Source organism: Phascolarctos cinereus, unplaced genomic scaffold (genome assembly GCF_003287225.1).
Source record: "Phascolarctos cinereus isolate Bilbo 61053 unplaced genomic scaffold, phaCin_HiC Scaffold_4;HRSCAF=312, whole genome shotgun sequence".
NCBI classification, from domain to species: domain Eukaryota; kingdom Metazoa; phylum Chordata; class Mammalia; order Diprotodontia; family Phascolarctidae; genus Phascolarctos; species Phascolarctos cinereus.
The window spans coordinates 341,512,724-341,533,408 of record NW_027555847.1 but is presented as its reverse complement, the minus strand read 5'-3'; the positions used below and the strand labels follow the sequence as shown (position 1 = coordinate 341,533,408).

The window sequence follows — 20,685 nt, the reverse complement described above, 5'->3', positions numbered from 1 at the left end:
CCACCTAGCTGCCCCGTTAAGGACCCCTTTTTAAAAGAATATATAGTTACTGTTGAGTAATTTCAGTTGTGTCTGAGTCTTCATGACCCCATTTGGGGTTTTCTTGGCATAGATACTGGAGTGGTTTGCCAATTCCTTCTCTAGCTTATTTTACAGATGAGGGAACTGAGGTAAACAGGGTTATGTGACTTGCCCAGGGTCACACAGCTAGTAAATATCTGAGGTCAGTTTAGACTCAGGAAGATGAGTTTTCTTGACTCCAGGCCTAGCACTTTATCGTAGATAGACAATTTGAGAATCAAACAGGGGATTCCTTGACTGTGAGCCAGCACTGATGTGAGGAGGTCATGGCAAGGGAATCATCCCATTGGGCTTGGACCAGGGAATGACCTGACCGGAGCCAGGGTCTTCAAGACTCCCCCCAGGGAGACCAGAACTGTCCTGTTGTCATGTCTCCCGTTTCAAATCTCTCTACATTGGGCCGCTGTTTGTGGTTGCTGGGACCAGTGAGGCCATTCGCCATTTCCTCCCAAACAGCATTCCCCCAAAGAATTCCCCTAGTGTTCCCCCCAAACAGCCTCCTCCAACTCAGTCCCTCCCCACACTTTTCTTGGCCCAGGAACCTTTTCCTCGTTCTCCCTCCATTGTTGCAGCTGGATCCTGGAACCTACACTTTGCATCTGCCAGATCTGGCTGCTGCTGCCTCCCTCCTTCCTGGCAGTCAGTAGACCTAATGGCCCCTCTCTGACAGTTGCCCCTGTGTGGGGTGACTGCCCTTCTTGGCTTCATGCTGGCATCACTGCTGCCTTCCTCCTTCTTTCCTTTTCTTCAACTTCCTAGTTATTAAGCATCAGCCCTCCTTGCTGTATAACTCCTATCCTTGACATCACAATGATCTTGATTCCTTCTTTAATGAACTGGAGAAGAGACATTGAAAAAAAAATACAGAGTAGTTTGCCATTTCCTTCTCCAGTTCATTTTACAGATTAGGTAATTGAGTCAAACAGGGGTGAGTGACTTACCTGGGGTCACACAGCTAGTAAGTAGCCAAGGCTGATTTGAACTTGGCTCTTCCTGACTCCGTGTAATATTTGAACCATTTTTTTTTCCTTTCCTTTTGTGTTTAATTTGGAACTAGTAAGGGGAGGGAGTAGGATGTTAGGGGATAGGGTAGCTAATTAAAGAAAAAGAAAAAGTCATTAATGCGTTTTTTTAAAATCCCACCAAAGGAAGGCCAGAAAGAAACAAAGACAAGAAAGAAAACTTTGAAACTTAAATACTGAATTTATTATACTTAAAAATAAAAGCAATCTATGCATAATAGAGATTCATGGTTTCATTTATAATCTTTTTCTCTCCTACTTTCTATATGGAAATGCTCACTTTATTTGATATATGCTAAATTTAGAATTAAAATATAAATTTAAAAATAAATATGGATATGGAGAAATTCAAAACATGTGGATGTTAGAGGAGAGGGGTGGGATGCATTCCAGGCAGAGGGAATAGTTTGAGCAAAGACATGAGGGCAGGAAATCTGAAATATAAGCAGGATAGTGAATATTCCAGTTTGAAGGGAGGATAGAATGTCTGTATGATATAAGACTAAAAAAGTTGTAGGGGAGCGACATAACAAATCACAGAGGGCTTTGAATATTTGCGTCTGTTGCAGTTACCTGGGGTTCTTTTATTGATAACCTACCAAGGCATTATGTGAAAAAGAGAAATCAAAATGAAGTACATACTCCATTCAAGGATAGGCAAGATATTCAATGATTTGGTCAAATTGTTTTTACTCAATTGATGCGCTCTTACTTTACTCAGAGTATTTAAGAGGGTCACAGTCCCTACTTTAATTTCCATAGTGTACAATAGAGGTCACCTAAGTTCTGTGAGAGGTGCAACGGGTAATATCCAGGATGGCATCACATTCATACTAAGTAAAATAACCTGGACATCTCGACTATAATCAAAAGAACAATGATGTGGCAGTGGTTTGACGGTGACGAGCATGAGGAGATAGATGTGGGCAGATAGAGCCAGACCCTGAGTAGTCTGCTACCTGGAGAGGTTGCACATGGTCTGCCCCAAATCCCAGGAAGATGGAGGCTCATAGTATGGTTTCTTACCAAGTCTTAGGTCATGACCATTGTGGGCTTTCCTTTGCTTGGCCTTAGGCGTGCTCTTCACTGCAACATTGCAGTGGTATTCTGTGGTGATAAGGAGTGGCACTGGGGGCTCAGTGTCTTCTTTTAAGGAGAACAATCAGCTTTTTGTTGATGCAATCATCATCCAAGGCTATTTGTGTCAATGATATATAAATCATATTTCAAAGTGACTCTCAAGTGTTTAGTAAATAGCTTATACATGATATGTCACACTAAAATGTTACAGCATTTGGTTGAAAGCATCTGGTTATCATATCTACACAGTCTTGTTGCTTGCATTCGTAGTAAGGACATGAGTGTGTGTGCTCATTACAAATCCATACTGGACTCATTCAAGTCAAGGGTACTCATAACAGTCAGGCAAAGAGTTTAAACTTTACTCACTAGATAACAAGATATTGAATGTGTATTTAGAAATACATCGTTTCCCCTTCAGTTCCAGATAAATCTCTGGCCCTTCCCCTAGCCAGAAAGTCATCAATGGAATGAAGAACAAAATTAGGAAAGAGGAGAAAATGCAGTTCAGCCAAACTAACCAATATATACACCAAGTCTCACTGTCTAGTCAGTGTTCCACATCCATAGTCCCCGACCTCTGCCAAGAACAATGGGTTTTCTCTTTCTTCTTTGGGGACAGGCTTAGTCGTTATGACTATGTAGCTTGGAGACTTGATTTTTTTGCTGTGGTCTTAGTTCTTTCCATTTGCTTAGTTGTAGTCATTGTGTGTATTATTTCCCTGATTCTGTTTATTTCATTTTGTATCAATCTCTATGTCTTCTTGCGATTCTCTGTATATACATGTATTTTTTCATACTCATTATTTCTTACAGCACAGTAATAATATTCCATTACATTTCCATAGCACAGTTTGCTTACCATTCTCAAAACAATGGATACATTTTTGCTTCCAGTTCCTTGCCCCCCAGAAATAATGGTGTTGTGAATAAATTGGCATGTATGGAAACATTCTTCCTGTTTTTGAATATGCCTTGCACTGAGATCTCTAGATCAAAGGAAATACATTTTAGTCACATTATTTATCATACATCCAAACTGTTTTCCAAAATGGTTGGATTGATTCACAGCTCCACTGATAATACAGGGCGTCCCAAAAGTCTCAGTACTATTTAAGCTAGTAATAGCCTAAAACTGCACTAAGACTTTTGGGACGCCAAAAAAAGGCTGTCTCTCTGCAGCCTCTCTTTCTGCAACTTGTATCACCTTTGCCAATCTGCTAGGTATAAGGTGAAACCTTAGGGCTATTTTGATTTGCATTTTTCTTTTTTGCTAGTGATTTGGAGCAATCTTTCAAATACTTGAACTATTTGGTATTAGTTAAGAAACAGAAGTAGATAAGTGGAACAAAGTAACCAACTTATTTTTAAAAATTGAAATCCATCCAGTGTTTGGTAAGCCTGAAAACATAAATTACTTGAGGAAGAAGTCCTTAGTTGACGAGAACTACTGGGTAAACTAGAAAGCTATTTAGAAGAAATTAGGGTTAGAACAGCGTATTATGTCATATACCACAATAGGCTCAAAGTGGGTACATGACCTGAATATAAAAGATCACATCATAAACAAAAAATTGTAAGAGAATGAGATTTACTCCTTCAGTGGCTGTGGCTAGTGACAAATTCTTAACGAAACAAGGAATGGAAGTAATAAAATAAAATAGATCATTTAAACGCTTTTATGTAGCTATGAAAAGAAGGCAAACAATTGTTAAAAAAAAATCTTTGCATGAAATATCTCTGATAAGAGTATAATATCCAAGAAAAACAAGAAGTTAACATCAATATAGAAAACTGAAAGTCATTCCCCAGGGGATAAGTAGTCAAAGGATTTGGACAGACATTTATCAAAAAGAGTAATTCCAATTTATTGAATATTTTTAAACAGAGGAATGACACAATCAAATCTATGCAAGTCTGAAGGGCCACATCTACCTACCTCAGCCATCTCATTTTATATTATTATGGTCCTTTATAAACAAACTAGACTTCTTATTGTTCCCCAACTTAATATAGCAGGGTTCTAGGGTCAACTAAACCTACCTGTAGACTGCATAGGGTAGTCACACTTCATCCTGTTACTTAACTCATTACCATATATATTCTCATCGTAAAGGGATCCAAACTTCACAGAACAAATCCCCTCAAATAAAAGGATTTGTTCTGTAAAACCTGGACTCAGTCAAAAGGCTTCACCCAAGGACCTAGAAGGCCACATGTGGTTTTGAGGCCTCAGGTTTCCTGACCCTGCATTCCAGGAGTATTTTTGGATATATATATATATATATTCACTAATGACTAACAATGCCGCCATTCTCAATATGCTCTGAACCCCCATAGCAGTTTATTTATAAACTGAAGAAAATTCTATCCCCATAAATATGTGACTATGGGACATATCACTAAAATTCCTTGGGCTTCAGTTTCCTCATCTGTAAAATATGAAGGTTGAACTAGATGCCTCTGAGGATCCCTTCAGCTGTAGATATACTATGCTATGGCCTCTTTCAATATATCAAAACCCCTAATTCCCCAGACTTAAACACCAAAGTTACTGGCTATACAATTTATTGATAATATAATAAATGATAATTCAGACTTATAATTTTACAATGTTTTAGCTCTGAGAATGATCACACCAAGAATCATCTCTACTTTAACTACTTCATCACTTTATATTGACTTCTCAGATCTGATCACCATTCAGTTCACTCAGGACATCAATTAAAATTTCTTTTCAAGAATTCTCTCATGAATAAAATGAAGGATTAAAATACATGTTTCCAAAAAAAAAGTTCCCTTTAGCCCTATTCTCTGTCTTCCCATAGTTTCTTTCAAATTATTACTCTTATTTCTTTCCAGAATAGCATTTGACTGGCTGTGTAACCCTGGGCACGTCACTTAGCCCCCATTGCCTAGCAAAAACAAAACAAATACAGAATAGCATTTGAACTACCATCTCTCCACAGGTTCCTTATGAAATGAAAGGTAAACTGTATCTGAAGCCTCTCCAAAGAGATAGTAACATATCCTGTATTCACTGTAGGAGAAACTTTTGGAGCTGGTGTTTCAGTGACTTTAGCTCCCATGCAGTTGCACAGACTTTCGCGAACCCTTAAGTGGAATGTTCTCCTTCCTCAAGGCCTAGCAGTTTTATCTTTCCTCCAGGCATCTCTTTCTCCTTGGAGCATTCCCCATTCCCCCAAGCGTATTCAAAACCTGGCTTTGCTGCTTAACTTAACTGTGTGAGCTTAGGCAATTCAGTGAACCTGTTTGAGATTCTGGGTCCTCACTTCTAAATCGAGGAAGGTTGGTGGCCTTCTCAGATCCCTTCTTGCTCTATACGTATGAGTCTTATGTTTTCTTCTTCCTCAAATGACCTTGCATTTACTGATCTATATGTGTATTATGTGTTCAGTCTCATCCCCTCCAGTAGAATGTAAAGTCCTTCAGAACAGCAACTGTTTATGTTTAAATTTTTGGCTTTGTATCCCCTGTGCCTTGAACATTGTCTTAAACATGGTGAGTGATTAATAAATGTTGAATTAAACTTTGAGGAACACTTATTTTAAGTGCACAAAAGCTAGTGGAGGAGAAAGAAGAAATAGAAGAACCATGAGATTACAGTGTTAAAGAAACCAAGGGAAGACACATCCAAAGTAGTCTGGAGTGTGAAATATTGCAGAGGTCATAGAGAATGAGAATGGGGCAAAAAGGCCATTGGAATTGGCAGTTAGGCAGAATTTTGAGATATAGTTTCAGGAGAGAGCTACAAATAGAAAGCGGTTTGGAAGGAGTTGAGGAAAGAGTGAGTCATGAGGAAGTATAGAAATGAGGTACAGGTAACTTTTTCAAGAAGTTTGACAGTGAAAGGGGATAAAGAGATGAAATGGTAGCTGAATAAAGTAAAAGGGGCAAGAATGGGGTTTTCTTAGGAATGGAATGACCTGAACACATTGGTTGGCAAATGGGAAGGAGTCAATGGAAAAGAGATTGAAGATGCATGAGTCTTTTTAAGACAAATATTTAAAAATCTGCTAAATAAAATAATCCTCTCCATTCACAATTTCTCGGCATCATCATACATTTTCTCTTTCCCTCCTACCTCCTAGAAACACAGTCCTTCTACTTGCTGATTATACTCATTCTACCAGAGCCTGGATCCCATCCCTTCTCTTGACCTCCCAGACCTTGTCCAGGTGTCATTCTAAGAATGTTTTGAGGAAAGGAGAGAGAAATCATAGAATCAAAGACTTAGAGGCCATCTAGTCCAACCTCATTTTTACAGAGAAGGAAACAAATTATTTTTATTTAGCAGCTTTTCAGGTGTTTGTATCAAAGGCTCCACTTTTTGTTTTCTGAAGAAATTAAACAACCATAAGAGCTCTTAACAAGAAACCCAGCCTACACACAAAACCACAAAAAGCTGTTTTCTGTTCACAGTGTTACTCAATTTTAACTACATAAATGAATTGGATAATGCCCCTGTCTCTTATCCTCCTTTTGACTGTCTTTTGTAGAAGAGAGGGTTGTAATTGATTTCATAAATTTTTTAAAGGAGTGTTAAAAGTACAGATTACAAAACTTTACCTGTTAAAACTATTAGAGTAATCATTCCATGACAGATCTCACAAAGATTGCTCTAGCAAAATGCTACACCTTACATTATGTCAAGCTCACTAGAGGAAGAGGCCAGTGTGAGCAATGAGCTATTAAATCCATGCAAATGTTCCAAGTCCTAAAAAGTAAGCGGTCTCGAATCAGAAAGCTGAGAGTAATTAATGTTTTGGAAATTCAGAATTTTGCTAAATTCTCCTCTAAACAGAAGAGCTTTTGTTCATTTGCTTTACTCCTCTCATCCCATACCGCCACTCATTTATTTGTTCATTCAGCAAACATGAAGTCCCTAACATTTGCAGCATACTGTTTTAAGATTTGGGGCAAGACACAATGATAAATAAGATATGGTTTCTCCCCACAAGAGCCTTGCAATCAAGTAGTGTGTAAATGTGCATATGTAATATATTTTTAATTAATATGGGTTTCTTAATGCTCCTTCTACAGTGACAGACATATATTTCAAAAATGTCTGTTCTATCATACAAATAACCAATTTATTTGACACTTTTGAACATTGGCATTTCTATTATTTGTTATGTTTCTTTCATTCATATAGATATTAGAGGAACCTGAAGTTTAAAAATAAAAATTTGTGTCCTTAGTAGTACTTTAAACAAATTTATACACCAAGTATCTATAATTTCATCAGTGTAGATATTCCCTTCACCTATGCAGATTGCAGCTCATCTGTGTAAAAGATAGTTAATGAGTTGTGTGACAATTAAAAAATTCAGAGAGACATAGTTTCTGGATAATTTAATCATTTTATTAATAATACCGGCATCTTAATAAAAGGATGGTCTTAGACCCCTAATGGTGGTGGGCTCACAGTTTATATGCCCTTTGAAGAGTAGGTGTTCCTGGGGAGTACCAATCAACTCTGATTAGTTGACACAAGGGGAGGTGGGCTATATTCTTGAAAGACAGGAAGAATCAACATTTTCCCAGACCTGTCTGAACAAACCCAATGAGCAGGAATACACTCACTGGCCCAAACTTAAAATGTCTCTTACTGTCTTTTTAGATCTTGGCCTGGGTAAATCTTTAAGAGAGATTTCCTACATTGGTTGGTTTCTGGATGAGGAAGTAGAAAAGGAGAAAAATCTTGATTCTGATTCAATAGTTAGTTATTAAATATGACAGAAATAATTAATTTCTCACAGTTGCTTTAGCCAAAAGAGTTCATCTTCTAATTACAAATATTCTGAAGTAAACCAGACAGGCATTTTGAGGAGAGGCAAATATGTAGTCTGTTATTGAATTTATGCTTAAAGTCTTTCCAGATTGATGTCAAACCTGCCAAAGCTTGTGCTCTGACAAACACCCTTTGGGAATCCAGAGCCCTCTCCAGTTAAGTGAGTCACCAAAATGTCACATTGTGGGATTTGTAAAGGGGTATTCTTTCAAATTACACTCTGAAGGAGATAACCTACTGCACTACCTGTTGGAACAAATCTTTTATTAATCTCTTTGGGCCTCAGCTTCATCACCTGTAAAAGGGAGAGCATTAGGCTGAGCTATCTCCATTATGTTATTCAAAGAATGTCTGATATTATACGATTCTAATTTTAATATGTATTTTCAGATTCCAGTTACAATAATGAAGCCTGATGAAAAAGCTGAAATACCAATAGGAGTTATCATTGGAAGTATAATCGCTGGGCTTCTCTTGCTGTTAGCCCTAACTACTGTTTTGTGGAAGGTAAACAATGAATGGCTAGCTGTATGTGTATGTGCATGTGTGTGGTGGGGGGAGTTACAGAATATATAATCTTACATCTCCTTACAAAATTAAAAAAAAACACCGATGAAGATAAAAATTGCTAATTTAAGGTAACTGTATAGGGTATCAATTTTTTTTTTGTTGCTCATTCATTTTAGTTATGTCTAACTCTTTGTAACCCTGTTTGGGGTTTTCTTGGTAAAGATCCTGGAGTGGTTTGTCATTTACTTCTCCAGCCCATTTTACAGATGAGGAAACTAAGGTAAACAAGGTTAAGTGACTTGCCCAAGGTCACACAGCTACTAAGTGTCTAAGGCCAGAAAGTTATCTACTCAGGTATTACTAAATACAAGTAATTGTCATGGATTGGCCATTAGCTAGGAAGTGAAGATTTAGAAGGTATATCAACACTTGAAAAGTTACAACCCATTTGTCATAGGTGTTGGTAATGTAAGGTTTGTTCTCTTCATTTCCATTCTCCTTTCAAATAATTGTTTTGAAGATGTTCTCTCCACTTCCCTTCTTGCTCCCTCTGTTAGATCAGGTACAAGGATTGATTAGCAGCTAGCACCTAGAGATATGTAAACTTCATACAAAGATATCTTCTATGGAAATGATTTGTAATCTGAAGACTTATAACCACCTGAGAGATTTATTATGTTCTAAAATCACCATCCTTTGGACTGTGGGATTTGGTGGTATTCCGCTCCTACCCCCACCAAGGTTTTCTGATTTGTTTTATTTTCTTCACCTAAACCTAATCTTTAAAGTTCAAAAAATAAATTTTAAAAAGCCATCTGATCTCTCCTGAAAGAAAAAAGATCATAGCTATATAGCTGGAACTGAAATTAAAGGTCATCCAGCCCAATCTCCTGATTATATAGATTAGCAAACTGAAACTTACTCATTGAGGGTAAGTGACTTGGTCAAGCTCATGAAGGTAGTAAGTAGTAAGTAGCAGAGCTGAGATTTGAACTCATGTAATATGACTCAAGTATAGCATTCTTTGATATATTGCCTTGCTCATATGCTTCTCACACAAAGGTCTAGAACTTTTTTTTCCACAGTTTTTCATGTCTTTTTAAAACTAATTTAGTGTTGATCTTTTTATCCATCCCTCATAGTTCTCAAGGGTGTTATATTTCTCTTTGTGTTTCTGTTCCATCATCTAATAAATAACTGGCCATTGGGATACAGAATCCTACTGAAATTGACTTCACTTCTCCAGACCTCATTTTCTTTCCTTTGTAAAAGGAGAGTGCTAAAATAGATGATTTCTAAAGCCCCCTCCAACTCTGTAATTCTACATATAAAAGTGCATAAGAAAAATGAACTTAATTGCAAAAAAAGTAGCTTATTTGCAAGTTGGCAGCTGCTTCCTAACCAAGGTCAGAGTTAGAATTCAAATAGAACTTAGTTAATAAAAAGAAAATTCATTAAGCCCAAAACAATGATTTAAAAATAATTAATAATTTTTGAATTTAGTGATTAACACTTTTCAACCAAAATAAAGTTTTTCATGGAGTTTGGAACAATGTTTGTTTTAATAAGTCAGTTGTCTTTCAGCTAAATAAAAGTGTTTTCAAAATCAATGTTGATGTTCAGCCAAACTCTAATTTACTTTTCCATATATTTTAGGTATTTATATGCAAATTTGCATATAGGCTAGCCAATTTGTAAATACATTAGTTTTGACATTTAGGTCATAATGTGTATTATATTGCATGAAAGTTGCCTAAACAGTTAAAATTCTTTTGTTTGTATATTGAATTCTGGGTTACTTTTTCAAGCCCTTACCCTAAACACTCCATTTTCTGTTCAGAAATTTACAATCCTTCCTGTAGCCCAGGTTTTCCCCCTTTGAGTCAGTCCTTGAACTTTGCCCTATCCTTCATCCCAATTATCCAATCAGATGCCAAATCTTATTGATTCTGACTCCATAACAGTTCACTTGTCTGCCCCCTTCTCTCCATGCACACATTTAATTCAGGCCTTCATCACCTCTTACTAGACAAATATAGGATATCTCAAAAGTCTTAGTGTAGCCTTCGGTAATGAAAACTGAAAGCTGCACTAAGACTTTTGGGACACTATGTACTAGAGCCCCTGAATTGATTCTCTCTACTCCTAGTCTTTCCCCTCTCCAGTACAACCTTTGCATAGCCAAAATTATCTTCCTAACACACAGCTCTGACCATGTCAACTCCATGCTTAAAAAAAAGCTAGAGTAGCTATAGGATAAAGTTTTTCAAGGGAAAGAATTTGAGGTCAGAGAACCTGGGTTCTAAATCCGGGCTTTATCACTCAGTATTTGTGTGACTTTGGGCAAGTTACTTAGCCTTAGTTTCTTCATCTGTAAAATGAGGAGACTGGACTTAGATGACCTTTTAATTCTAAGTGATTCTATGATCCTATAGTGTATAAATTCCTTTGCCTGGCAGTTAAAGCCCTCAGCAATCTGGCTCCCACTTACTTCATACCAGTCCTTTTCACAAACTCTACATTCTAGCCAAACTGAACAATTCAGCCTGCACCAAACCTGATAATCCACCTCCAGCCTTCATTCCCCATTGCTGGACTACACTTCCTTCTTTTCTATCTGACCATTTCTTCCACCTGGAATATTACCCACAGACCAGACTCCCAGAAACTATACCCCCAACTCAGTGGGAAATTAATCCACTCAGCTTTGGAACTTCCACTCTGGAGTTGAGATGTCTTGATTAAGGAGTGAGTGACAAATGCACCTAGCCCATTTTTCACAGACCTGACCATGCTTCATGTCCCATCCAGTTATCTAAGTTGTCTATCTGATCACCTGCCATGCCAGTGTACACATTCCCAACCCCAACCTTCTTCCTCTTGCTTTGGGCACAGTAATCCAGTCAATATTACTATTGGAAAGGGGCACCCCAGATCACAATTCCCTTACCGGGCCAGCATTCTTTGGATGTGTTATTTCTACAGGATGGTCTTACTTTTTAACTGGCATTCTCAGAGTATATCATGTGCCTAGCATATAGTAAATGCTTGCCTAATAAATGCATTTTCATTAATTCTCTGCTTATCTTCCCCTCTCAGGATCCTCTTTTTCTTCCAAACTCAGCTCAAATGCTATTTCCTTTGTAAAGCTTTCCTTGATACTCCCAGCTATTTCTGGTGTCTTCCTAAACAGAACAGGGGAGGTCCAGCCCCCCCTCAATAGAATTTAAGCTCCCTGAAGGCAGCAAGTTTTGTTTTTGTCTTAGTATCCCCAGGGATGAGGAATGATGACAGCACCTTGCATAAATTAGACATTTAATAAAGGTTTGTCAGATTGAATTGATTGCAGATTGGGGGTAGGGTGGTAAATGTATACCCATTCCAAAGATATATTTTAATATCTGAATATTATGTTTGTTTTTTTTGCAGCTTGGCTTTTTCAAGAGGAAATATGAGAAAATGGCCAAAAATCCAGATGAAATTGATGAGACTGCAGACCTAAACAGCTGAATTGCTGCAGTCTTCTATCACAGTCGTAGATGGAAATCCTTTGAATGACTGATGTTTTCAAATGTCAAAAACTCTTTTTATAATTTTATGAGTGAAATAACTTTACAAATTTTATTTTAAGAGAAGCTGCTGGCCAGTTTGGGAATAGAAAATTTTTTTGTGTGTTTGTGGGGAGACTTGCTTTTTTGAAAGTTGGGGGGATTTTTATATAAAAAAATAGTTTTTAAACTGGCTGGACCAGAGTTTATATTGACAGAATACATTGTGCCAGAAATTCTAAGCATTTCCTAGCCCACGAGTGTTAGCAAAATGCAGCCCTATTTTCAGAAGTTTACTGGAAAATAAAGTGTCCCAAAGTTGCTGCTTACCTTTGCAAAAAGGAAGATAGAGGAGCTTTTAACATCAAGACAGTCAGTCTGTATCTCTTCAATCTGAACAAACATGCAAACGAGGTGAGACATAGCAGCCTATAGCAAAAGGCCATGTGAGTAGCACAGCGAAGAAATTGTGAAGATGAAGTTTACCCTGGATACCATGGGTACAGTGGAATGAATAGTGACTCTGGAGTTAGAGAAGTTTGGGATTCAAATCCCTCCTATAATGTTTACTACCTGTGTGATTTTGCTGAAATCATTAAACCTCCCTGGGCCTCCATTTCCTAAGCTGTCAAATAAAGGGGTTGGTTTAAATGCATGCCCTCTGAGGTCCCTTGTAACTCTAAATCTATGATCTTTCCTATCAGAACTCCTTTCCTCCATCCTGGTGACCCCTCTCCCCTCTTTGAGCTTCAGGCATTGTTGCTTTTAGGTGACTAGTTATCACAGTTAAAAAATTAGGCCACTGGACAGCTCTCCTAAGCAGCTTTTGCTTTCCTGTAGCTTTTCCCTTCTGCCCTTTCTGAATTAAGATTTTCTAAAAGCTCCAAGTTTGTTGTATTTTTTGGCTGATCTGTGTCCCTACCCCCATGATGAATGCCATGACTAGAGTATGGGTGGTAAGAATATCTTTGATTTTGCATGTATAAATTGTTTGTCAGTCCAAAACCCACCTAGATTTCCAGTTCAGAGTTAGCTCATCCATAAAATCAGGGTGTTGGGCTAAATGTCTTCTGGGGTCACTTTAAGTTCTAAAAAGCTTTTCAGTGTAAAGTACAAAGCAACAACCAATCCAGGAACTTAGATTTGGCTCTGGAATGTAGCTAAAGAAAAAGACTCGGGCACTTATCCATCTGAGACTTGCTCTAAGTGCCCTGCCCTTTTTAAACAACTCCAGCATAGGAGCCAGCTGGACAATGATCGATAACTGAGCTTGATAATTGATAATAGATAATCAACGGTCCTATATTTTTGCTTATCTTGCATTCCACCAAAACAACTCAGTTATCCATATAATTTTAAGATCTTATTCATAAACTGTGGGATATTGATAGAACTGAGGTAGATATGCCAGAGAGTCATTCTTACTGCAGTTGATCAAATAATTCCAGCAGAAACTGTGTCACTAAATAATAAAAGAAGTTTTACATTTATGTAGCACTTGAAAATTTGCAAAATGCTTTCCTCAAAACTGCTCCAATGAGGTAGGTAGTTTGGGTATGATTCCTTCGTACATATGGGGTTAAGGCTTAAAACAGCTATGTCAACTAGCTATTAAGCATCTGAGCTATGACTCAAAGCCATAGCTTATGGCTCCAAGTCTGGTACTTTTCCTGCCATATATCTTGCTGCTTCTCAGAAGAAACTAGCATTAAGTAGCCAAGGCATTTTTAATTTATACATGCAAGCTACTGTATTTACCAGTCCTGATGGGTGCAACATAGATTCTAACACTCAAATAAGCTCTGTTCAGTTGTGCCTTGATAACTCTTCAATAAAGGCCACCTTAGGCTGTCCACCTACCCTGACTTTCAGTGTGTGGCAAGCCTTGGCCAATTCTGAGGCAGGACCTTCGCACCTCTATGTTTTTTTTTTCTGTAAAGTAGCTTAAGTTACTACAGATGGTAAAAACAAAACAGAATTTAAAAAAACCATTGGTCCTGTTAACCATGAAGAGAATAGATCTTAGTATTATAATGCAGAAGTCAGAATTAGGTGTATATGCCATCTACTTTTAAGCCTGAGTATGTACTAGTCCTAGGCCTTTAGAACTACATACCTATAGAAAAAAGTATCCATTTTATAAATGGAACATAAGCTCCAGAGAAAGGAGCTTAAATAAAACCAAAAATTGTGGCTGCCTTGCTACAGCCTAACTGTGTATCTTGTAATGATTATCTAGGTCCCACATTACTGTTTCCCTTGATAAAGAACTGGACATTTAATTCAGATCTTGGTATCACTTTTTAGTTGTAAAACGAGCAGAAAGATTCTGTGATTCTCGAATCTGTTAACTGGCCAGAGAAAATTTTGCTAACTAGAGATTTTATTTTTTATAAAATAAACAGTTTCAAGAACAAAGAAAGTGAAACTTAAAAAAACACTTTTGCATCTGATGCTGTAATAATGTTAAAGAAACTAATACTTCAAGATTGTGTTAGGACAAAACCAGTATCTTATGCAAAGTGGTTGTTGTAACACTGCTGTTATAAAAAGAACATCATCTACTTTCATATATGGAGGTACTCAACAATAACAAAACCAAATTATGAAAATCCAACATAAATGAATCAGAAAGTGATTATCTACTTTATATAATGATTCATCCCTGGAATCTTTTAAACTGAGTGCCCCCCAATTTTAAATCATTTTAAAATGATTTCATTTGTAAACCACTTATTCAAGAAAATAAATGGGGATCCACCATCAATGGGTGGACCCAGTGACACGATGCAGATTTTCGTGAAGACTTTCACAGAGAAGACCACCATGCTTGAGGTTGAACCATCTGATACCATTGAAAATGTCAAGGCCAAGATACAAGATAAGGAAGGAATTCCCCCTGATCAACAAAGATTGATTTTTGCGGGCAAGCAACTGGAAGATGGTCGAACTTTGTCTGACTACAACATTCAGAAGGAATCTACCCTCCATCTTGTTCTGAGGCTTCATGGTGATGCCAAGAAGAGAAAGAAGTCGTCTTATACCACTCCCAAAAAGAACAAGCATGAGAGAAAGAAGGTAAAGCTTGCAGTTCTGAAGTACTATAAGGTTGATGAGAATGGCAAGATTAGCCGCCTTCAATGAGAGTGCCCTTCTGATGAATGTGGTGCTGGGATCTTTCTGGCTAGCCATTTTGACAGACATTACTGTGGCAAGTGTTGTCTAACCTACTGCTTCAACGAGCCAGAAGACAAGTAAATGTATATGTGTTAATAAAAAAAAAATCAACTATAAAAAAAAGAAAAGAAAAGAAAAATGATCTAAACCTTGTCTAAATAATTTTATGGGACATCCAGTAATGTTTGAAACACTAAGTTAACAAATTATGTGTGTAGCATAAAATGACATAGCTGGAAGGTAAACACTGGGGCAAAATTCAAACATAAATAAGTATTTAAACTTTGAAGAATTAAAAGGTCTAATATATGATATTGAAAATAATAAATTATCATTTCAAATATATTTCTATCTTGTTAAAGATAGTATAGACTGATAATATTGTACATATATATATATATATATATATATATATATATATATATATTTAAATGTAATAGTATTACTAGACATTTCCTTAGCTTAAATCTGTGGGATATGATTTATTTGCTAGATGTTTGGTTAAAGAAAGCTGTACTGGTTACTTTCCACTTATTGCATCAGAATTTCCCTCCCACTCCCACCTCTCCAACTTTCTGTGGGCACACTTTGTCATTGCAAAAACAGGAAAGCACAATATACAAAAATGAACGTATGCACAACGTTTGTACATAGTCACAAAACCAATATTGTATGTGTTGGCAAGAAGCTGAAATCACATTGGATTTCAACATTGGTCGAGAATTTTAGTTGTTTCTTATTGATGTAAATAATATATGAAAATCAGAATTATTCACCTATAAATCATTGTAGCCACAGTGCCAGATTATACTGTATATGTGTTATTAAAATTTTTTAAAATATGAAGCCAAATATGTTTTTAATGTTATAATACAGCTTGAATACATAATACTCTATAGTCGATGTACATTTTGTAAATAGGAAGAAAATTCCATCAAAAGGCAACTGTTACAAGTTTTTAATTAGAGAATATAAGAAGTGCCATCCTAGGTTATACCAGGGGTACTTATTTCCTCTATTATTTGTCTAATCTCCCCGAAGGCTACCTACCATGATAGTTCACTCAAGAGTTTAGGGATATAGTGGTAGCACAGTGGATAAAGTGCCCAGCCTGGAATCAGGAAGACCTGAGTTTAAATTCAGCCTCAGATGTTTACTAGTTGTATGACCCTGAGTAAGTCACTTAACCTGTTTGCCTCAGTTTCCTCATCTGTAAAAAGGGGATGATAATAACATCTGCCTCTCAGGGTTGTTGTGAGGATCAAATGAGATAATAATTGTAAAAAGGACTTAGCAGTGCCTGACACATAGTAAGCACTACATAAACGTTAGCTATTATCATTATTATATTACCATTACTACTGGAAAAGGTATGACAATTTTTGCCCAGTGACTCCACTCATATCAGTGATACCACTGCTTAAGGAATGGCTCTATACACTATAAATTATGGTATATAAATATAATGAGATATATTATACTGTCAGGAATTACTAATATGTGAAAAAATGACTGCCAAGGCCACAGCTCCCTTCTCTGGCTCCCACTTCCCCAGAAGTTGTATCCTTTATAACCTCAAAACCTAGTACAGTTCTGGCACATCTTAGGCCCCTTTAATGCATGCCTGTCCAATAATTCAACAGGTTTCTATATCTGATTCATATGACCTGTCAACTTCTAGGTCCATAAATTTATTGTTCCCAGTGTAGGGAAACAATGTGCCATAGTACATAGAAACCAGAATTCCAACACAGGTATGACACTTAACTGTAGAATGCTTTGCAAATCATTTCACTCTCTGACCTTTAATTATCTGTAAAATAAGACTATTTGCACTACCTGCTTCACAAAAGTGTTGTATAAAAAGTGGCTTTAAACCCTCTTAAAAGAACACACATCACACAAGCTTTCATTAAAACAACTGATTTCAAGCTGCTGAGTAATTAAGAATTTAGTGGAAAAACCTTTCAATCCACACCATACCCTTCATGATGCCTTAGACTTAAATAATAACTGATATATGTGGCACAATTAGGTTGTAAGTGCTTTCCCTCCATAGTAGTAGTGTCCAGTGGGTAGTATAAGCGATGTTTCTATTTTGCATGGAGGTGGAAACTGAAGGTCACTGAAGGTTAGGTGATTTGTACAAGATCACATGGTTGTTTAGTTTCTGAGGCTGAAATCGAACCCAGTTATCCTGGCAGTCTCTTGACTTCATGTGGCCTTTTCTTCATCCTTCAGAGGTGCAGTCTTTTTCTGAGCCATCCTAACTTAAAAGAAAAATGCTTGTTAACCTTTTTTTGTTGTTCCTTCCATTACCAAAGAAAAAAGATGCTCTTCCACCTGTAGAACTGTGACTGCACAGCCCTCTGCTGGAGGACTTCATTAATTACACAACTACACTGCAGCGATGGCTTCTGGTTTGGAGTGAAAACTGTGGAACTTAACTTACTCTGGGTACTCCATGGCTGTACGTCTCAGAATGGGACTGAGTTTAAAAAAGAGGGGGGAGGAGGCTCAAAATGGGAAATGGGCATATGCATCTAGGGAAGATCTGTTTCCACAAAACACCACTACTTCAGTTGAAATTTTGTTGCACAGACTGAGAGTCCCATAACGAAAATGTTCTAGCTGAGCTATACAAGCTATAAGAACTTTCCAGAAACTTGAGGCTCTATAAAGTGGAACTGCTTGGAAACCCCTGGGAGATAAGAAATGGGGAGACCTGATACCAAGTCATGGAAGGGAAATGAAGGGCTCTTGCTTCCCTAGGAATTCCCAAATTTCTTACTTTAACATGGAGCTAGTGATAGCATTTCAGATGGTATCGGGCATGGGAGCAGGGTTCACACGTGGAAAAGGCATAATCTATCTCCCTGCAAAAATAGCCTTATCTTCTGAAGTCACTGGACTTCACTGGAAGTCATTGATCAGAGTTCTGAGGCTTTTCACTGTTATTTTCCTTCACAATAATTACAGCAATCTTTGGCCAGTTTTATTAGTTCTGCTTTCCTCCACCTCAGTTCATGCATATTTTGCCAAATTCTGAATTTTTTAGTTACTATATTTCTTACAGTGTAATGTCTCATTCCATTTATATACCTCTTTTTATAGTCACTCTTTAACCGATTACATCACTGATGGCACCCTCTTTGCTTCTGGTTCTTGGCTACCACAAAAAGTGGGGAAAATGCTTGATGTTGGCTTCACTGGTTCAGAGAGTATGTGCAGCTTATGGACTTTTGTAAAAAGCTACAATTTTCCCCCCAGAATAGTTGAACCAATTTGAAACACCACCAACAGTGTATTTGTCCTCCCACATCCTTTCCAACAATCACCATTCTAGCTTGTTACCTTTGTGAATTTAATGGATGTGAGGTAAAATGAGTTGTCCTAAACATGACTTCAAAAAGTTATATTTGTGATATGGAGAATGCTTTCATATTGCTGTTGATAGGATGGAAATTATCAGATTTGTAGTCAGAACATTGGTTCAGATTCCACGTCTGTTACCGCCTGTGTGTCTTAAGGAAAATACTTTTCTTGGGGTCTATTTCCTCATACTTGAAATGGGAAGGTCCAATTAGCTGGTTTCTCAGGTCCTACTCCAGCCCCAAATTCTATGAAACTAGTCATTCTGAATATGTATTTTAATAGCAACTTAGGTTTTCAGAGCCAGTGTCCTCTGTAGTTACCTTGTAGATTGAGATTCCCAGACATTTAGGTCAATGGTTTAGTGGTCTTTTGTTGTATTTATATTTTAAAGAATATCTAAGTTTAGAGCGACTCATATTTGTGCTTCTCATTCTCAAAATGAAAGTACTAGGCAACAGAAGGCAGCTGTGACAATGTTGGTGTCACAGTAAACCTCTATTTCTCAACCACCTAAGATGGGCAATCGCTGTACTAAGTCCCATGCAGTATTCCCAGGAGCTACAGATTCCACCACTGATTCTAGAAATTTCCCATTTAAATATTCACTTAATAACTCTCAGCATCTACTATATACAGAACATTCAGGTTACTAAGATCAAATAAGGCAGACCTTGTGGTTAAGGACCTTACTATATTAGCAGGGCTAAGGTTAAACAGGGTTAACCAAAGGACCTGTCACAGAGGATGGACAGTCTTGATTTGTTCCAGATTGAGGCAAAAGACTGCTTATTGATGACATTCTTTAGAAATATGGTGACTAAAATAAAGGAAATACTGATGAAGAAGTCTGACTTTTGGGGTAACAAATAACACCACTAAAAACATTTTAAAATATTTTAAACATTTCTGAATAACAAAACATTTCAAAAATACCTATGATTCTATTAAAGTGTTCATATTAAGGGTATATATCTGATCCTTCTGCAGTGACAGAATAAGACATGACAAACTATAATCCTACAATTTTTTTCTCTGGTACAGAAACCAAAAAGGAAAACATCTTAATTTCCAGTCAACTTCCACAATTATTCACTTTTCTTCCATTAAAAAGTCTTATTCCATTGCTGGGTTGTGGCATGGATATGTCTGACATCTCAAAGGCTATGATGGTGGATCCTACTTAAGCGCATCCCTTATTTTTACATACGTATGATTCCATAAATAATCACAGCTCATCTACTTTCATTTAATATTTCCAAGAAAATAGTGAAATTATTGTAAAACATAATCAATTACAAAGTAATTGCTCCTAGTAGAATTGGCTGTCTCAGTGACTAATCCAGACCTATCCATCTATTATACGAGTTCTATGTATTATACTTGAATTCATTCAATGACATCAAGATTTTCCACTAGTTATTTTAACTTACATTAACATAATATATTGGAAAATTTGGAGTTGAGAATTTTAAAAAATCATTTGTTGGAAGATCTCTGAGAGTAGCTATCCTCTCTATTTGGAGTAAGCTCAATTTAATCTTTTGCTTTTATCTTCATTCTGGACCCCCAAATAAAATGTGTATTTTCATATACAAAATAGAAGAGAAAAAAAGATGGCATATGAAGCCACAAATTACAGCTTGCTTTTTCTTCTATAATAAATTCAGTATGTAACTTTTAAAGCTGACCTGCTTGTCTATGGTTCTTTCTGGCTTTTCTTTAGTTTGCTTCTATAATTTTTTTTAATGCTTCAATGACTCTTTTCTTTCTTACCCTCTACCCTTCCTCTCACACTCAACTCACCCCCACTGAGGGAAAAACAAACACACACCAAAATAGTTATAACAAGTCTGGAGTCAAGCAAAACAAATTCCCACACTGACTGTGTACAAAAAAGAATGTGCCTTTCTGAACCTTGAATCCATTACCTCTCTTACGAGGTAAGCAGCGTGTGTGGTTCTCTGGAATCCTGATTGAGCACAGCAGTACATTGTTCTTAAGGCTTTAGAACTATTCACAACTCCTAAGTCTTTCCAGGTTGTTTTTCTTTATGATACTGTTATAAATCATTTTCTAG

At 37.0% G+C, this 20,685-nt stretch overlaps 1 protein-coding gene and 1 pseudogene across 2 annotated transcripts in view; both read left to right on the top strand.

Moving 5' to 3' along the window:
• ITGA2 (integrin subunit alpha 2) overlaps positions 1-13,546 on the top strand; it is a 147,001-nt gene extending 133,455 nt beyond the window's left edge. For both annotated transcript variants that reach the window (XM_020996873.2, XM_020996863.2), the window contains 2 exons: positions 8,389-8,505; positions 11,938-13,546. In XM_020996873.2, the coding sequence (XP_020852532.1) occupies positions 8,389-8,505; positions 11,938-12,018 (198 nt within the window). In that variant the 3' untranslated portion in view covers positions 12,019-13,546. The remainder of the gene's footprint in view (positions 1-8,388; positions 8,506-11,937) is intronic.
• LOC110215442 (ubiquitin-ribosomal protein eS31 fusion protein pseudogene) lies at positions 12,044-16,079 on the top strand (annotated as a pseudogene).
• The last annotated feature ends 4,606 nt before the right edge of the window (positions 16,080-20,685 follow it).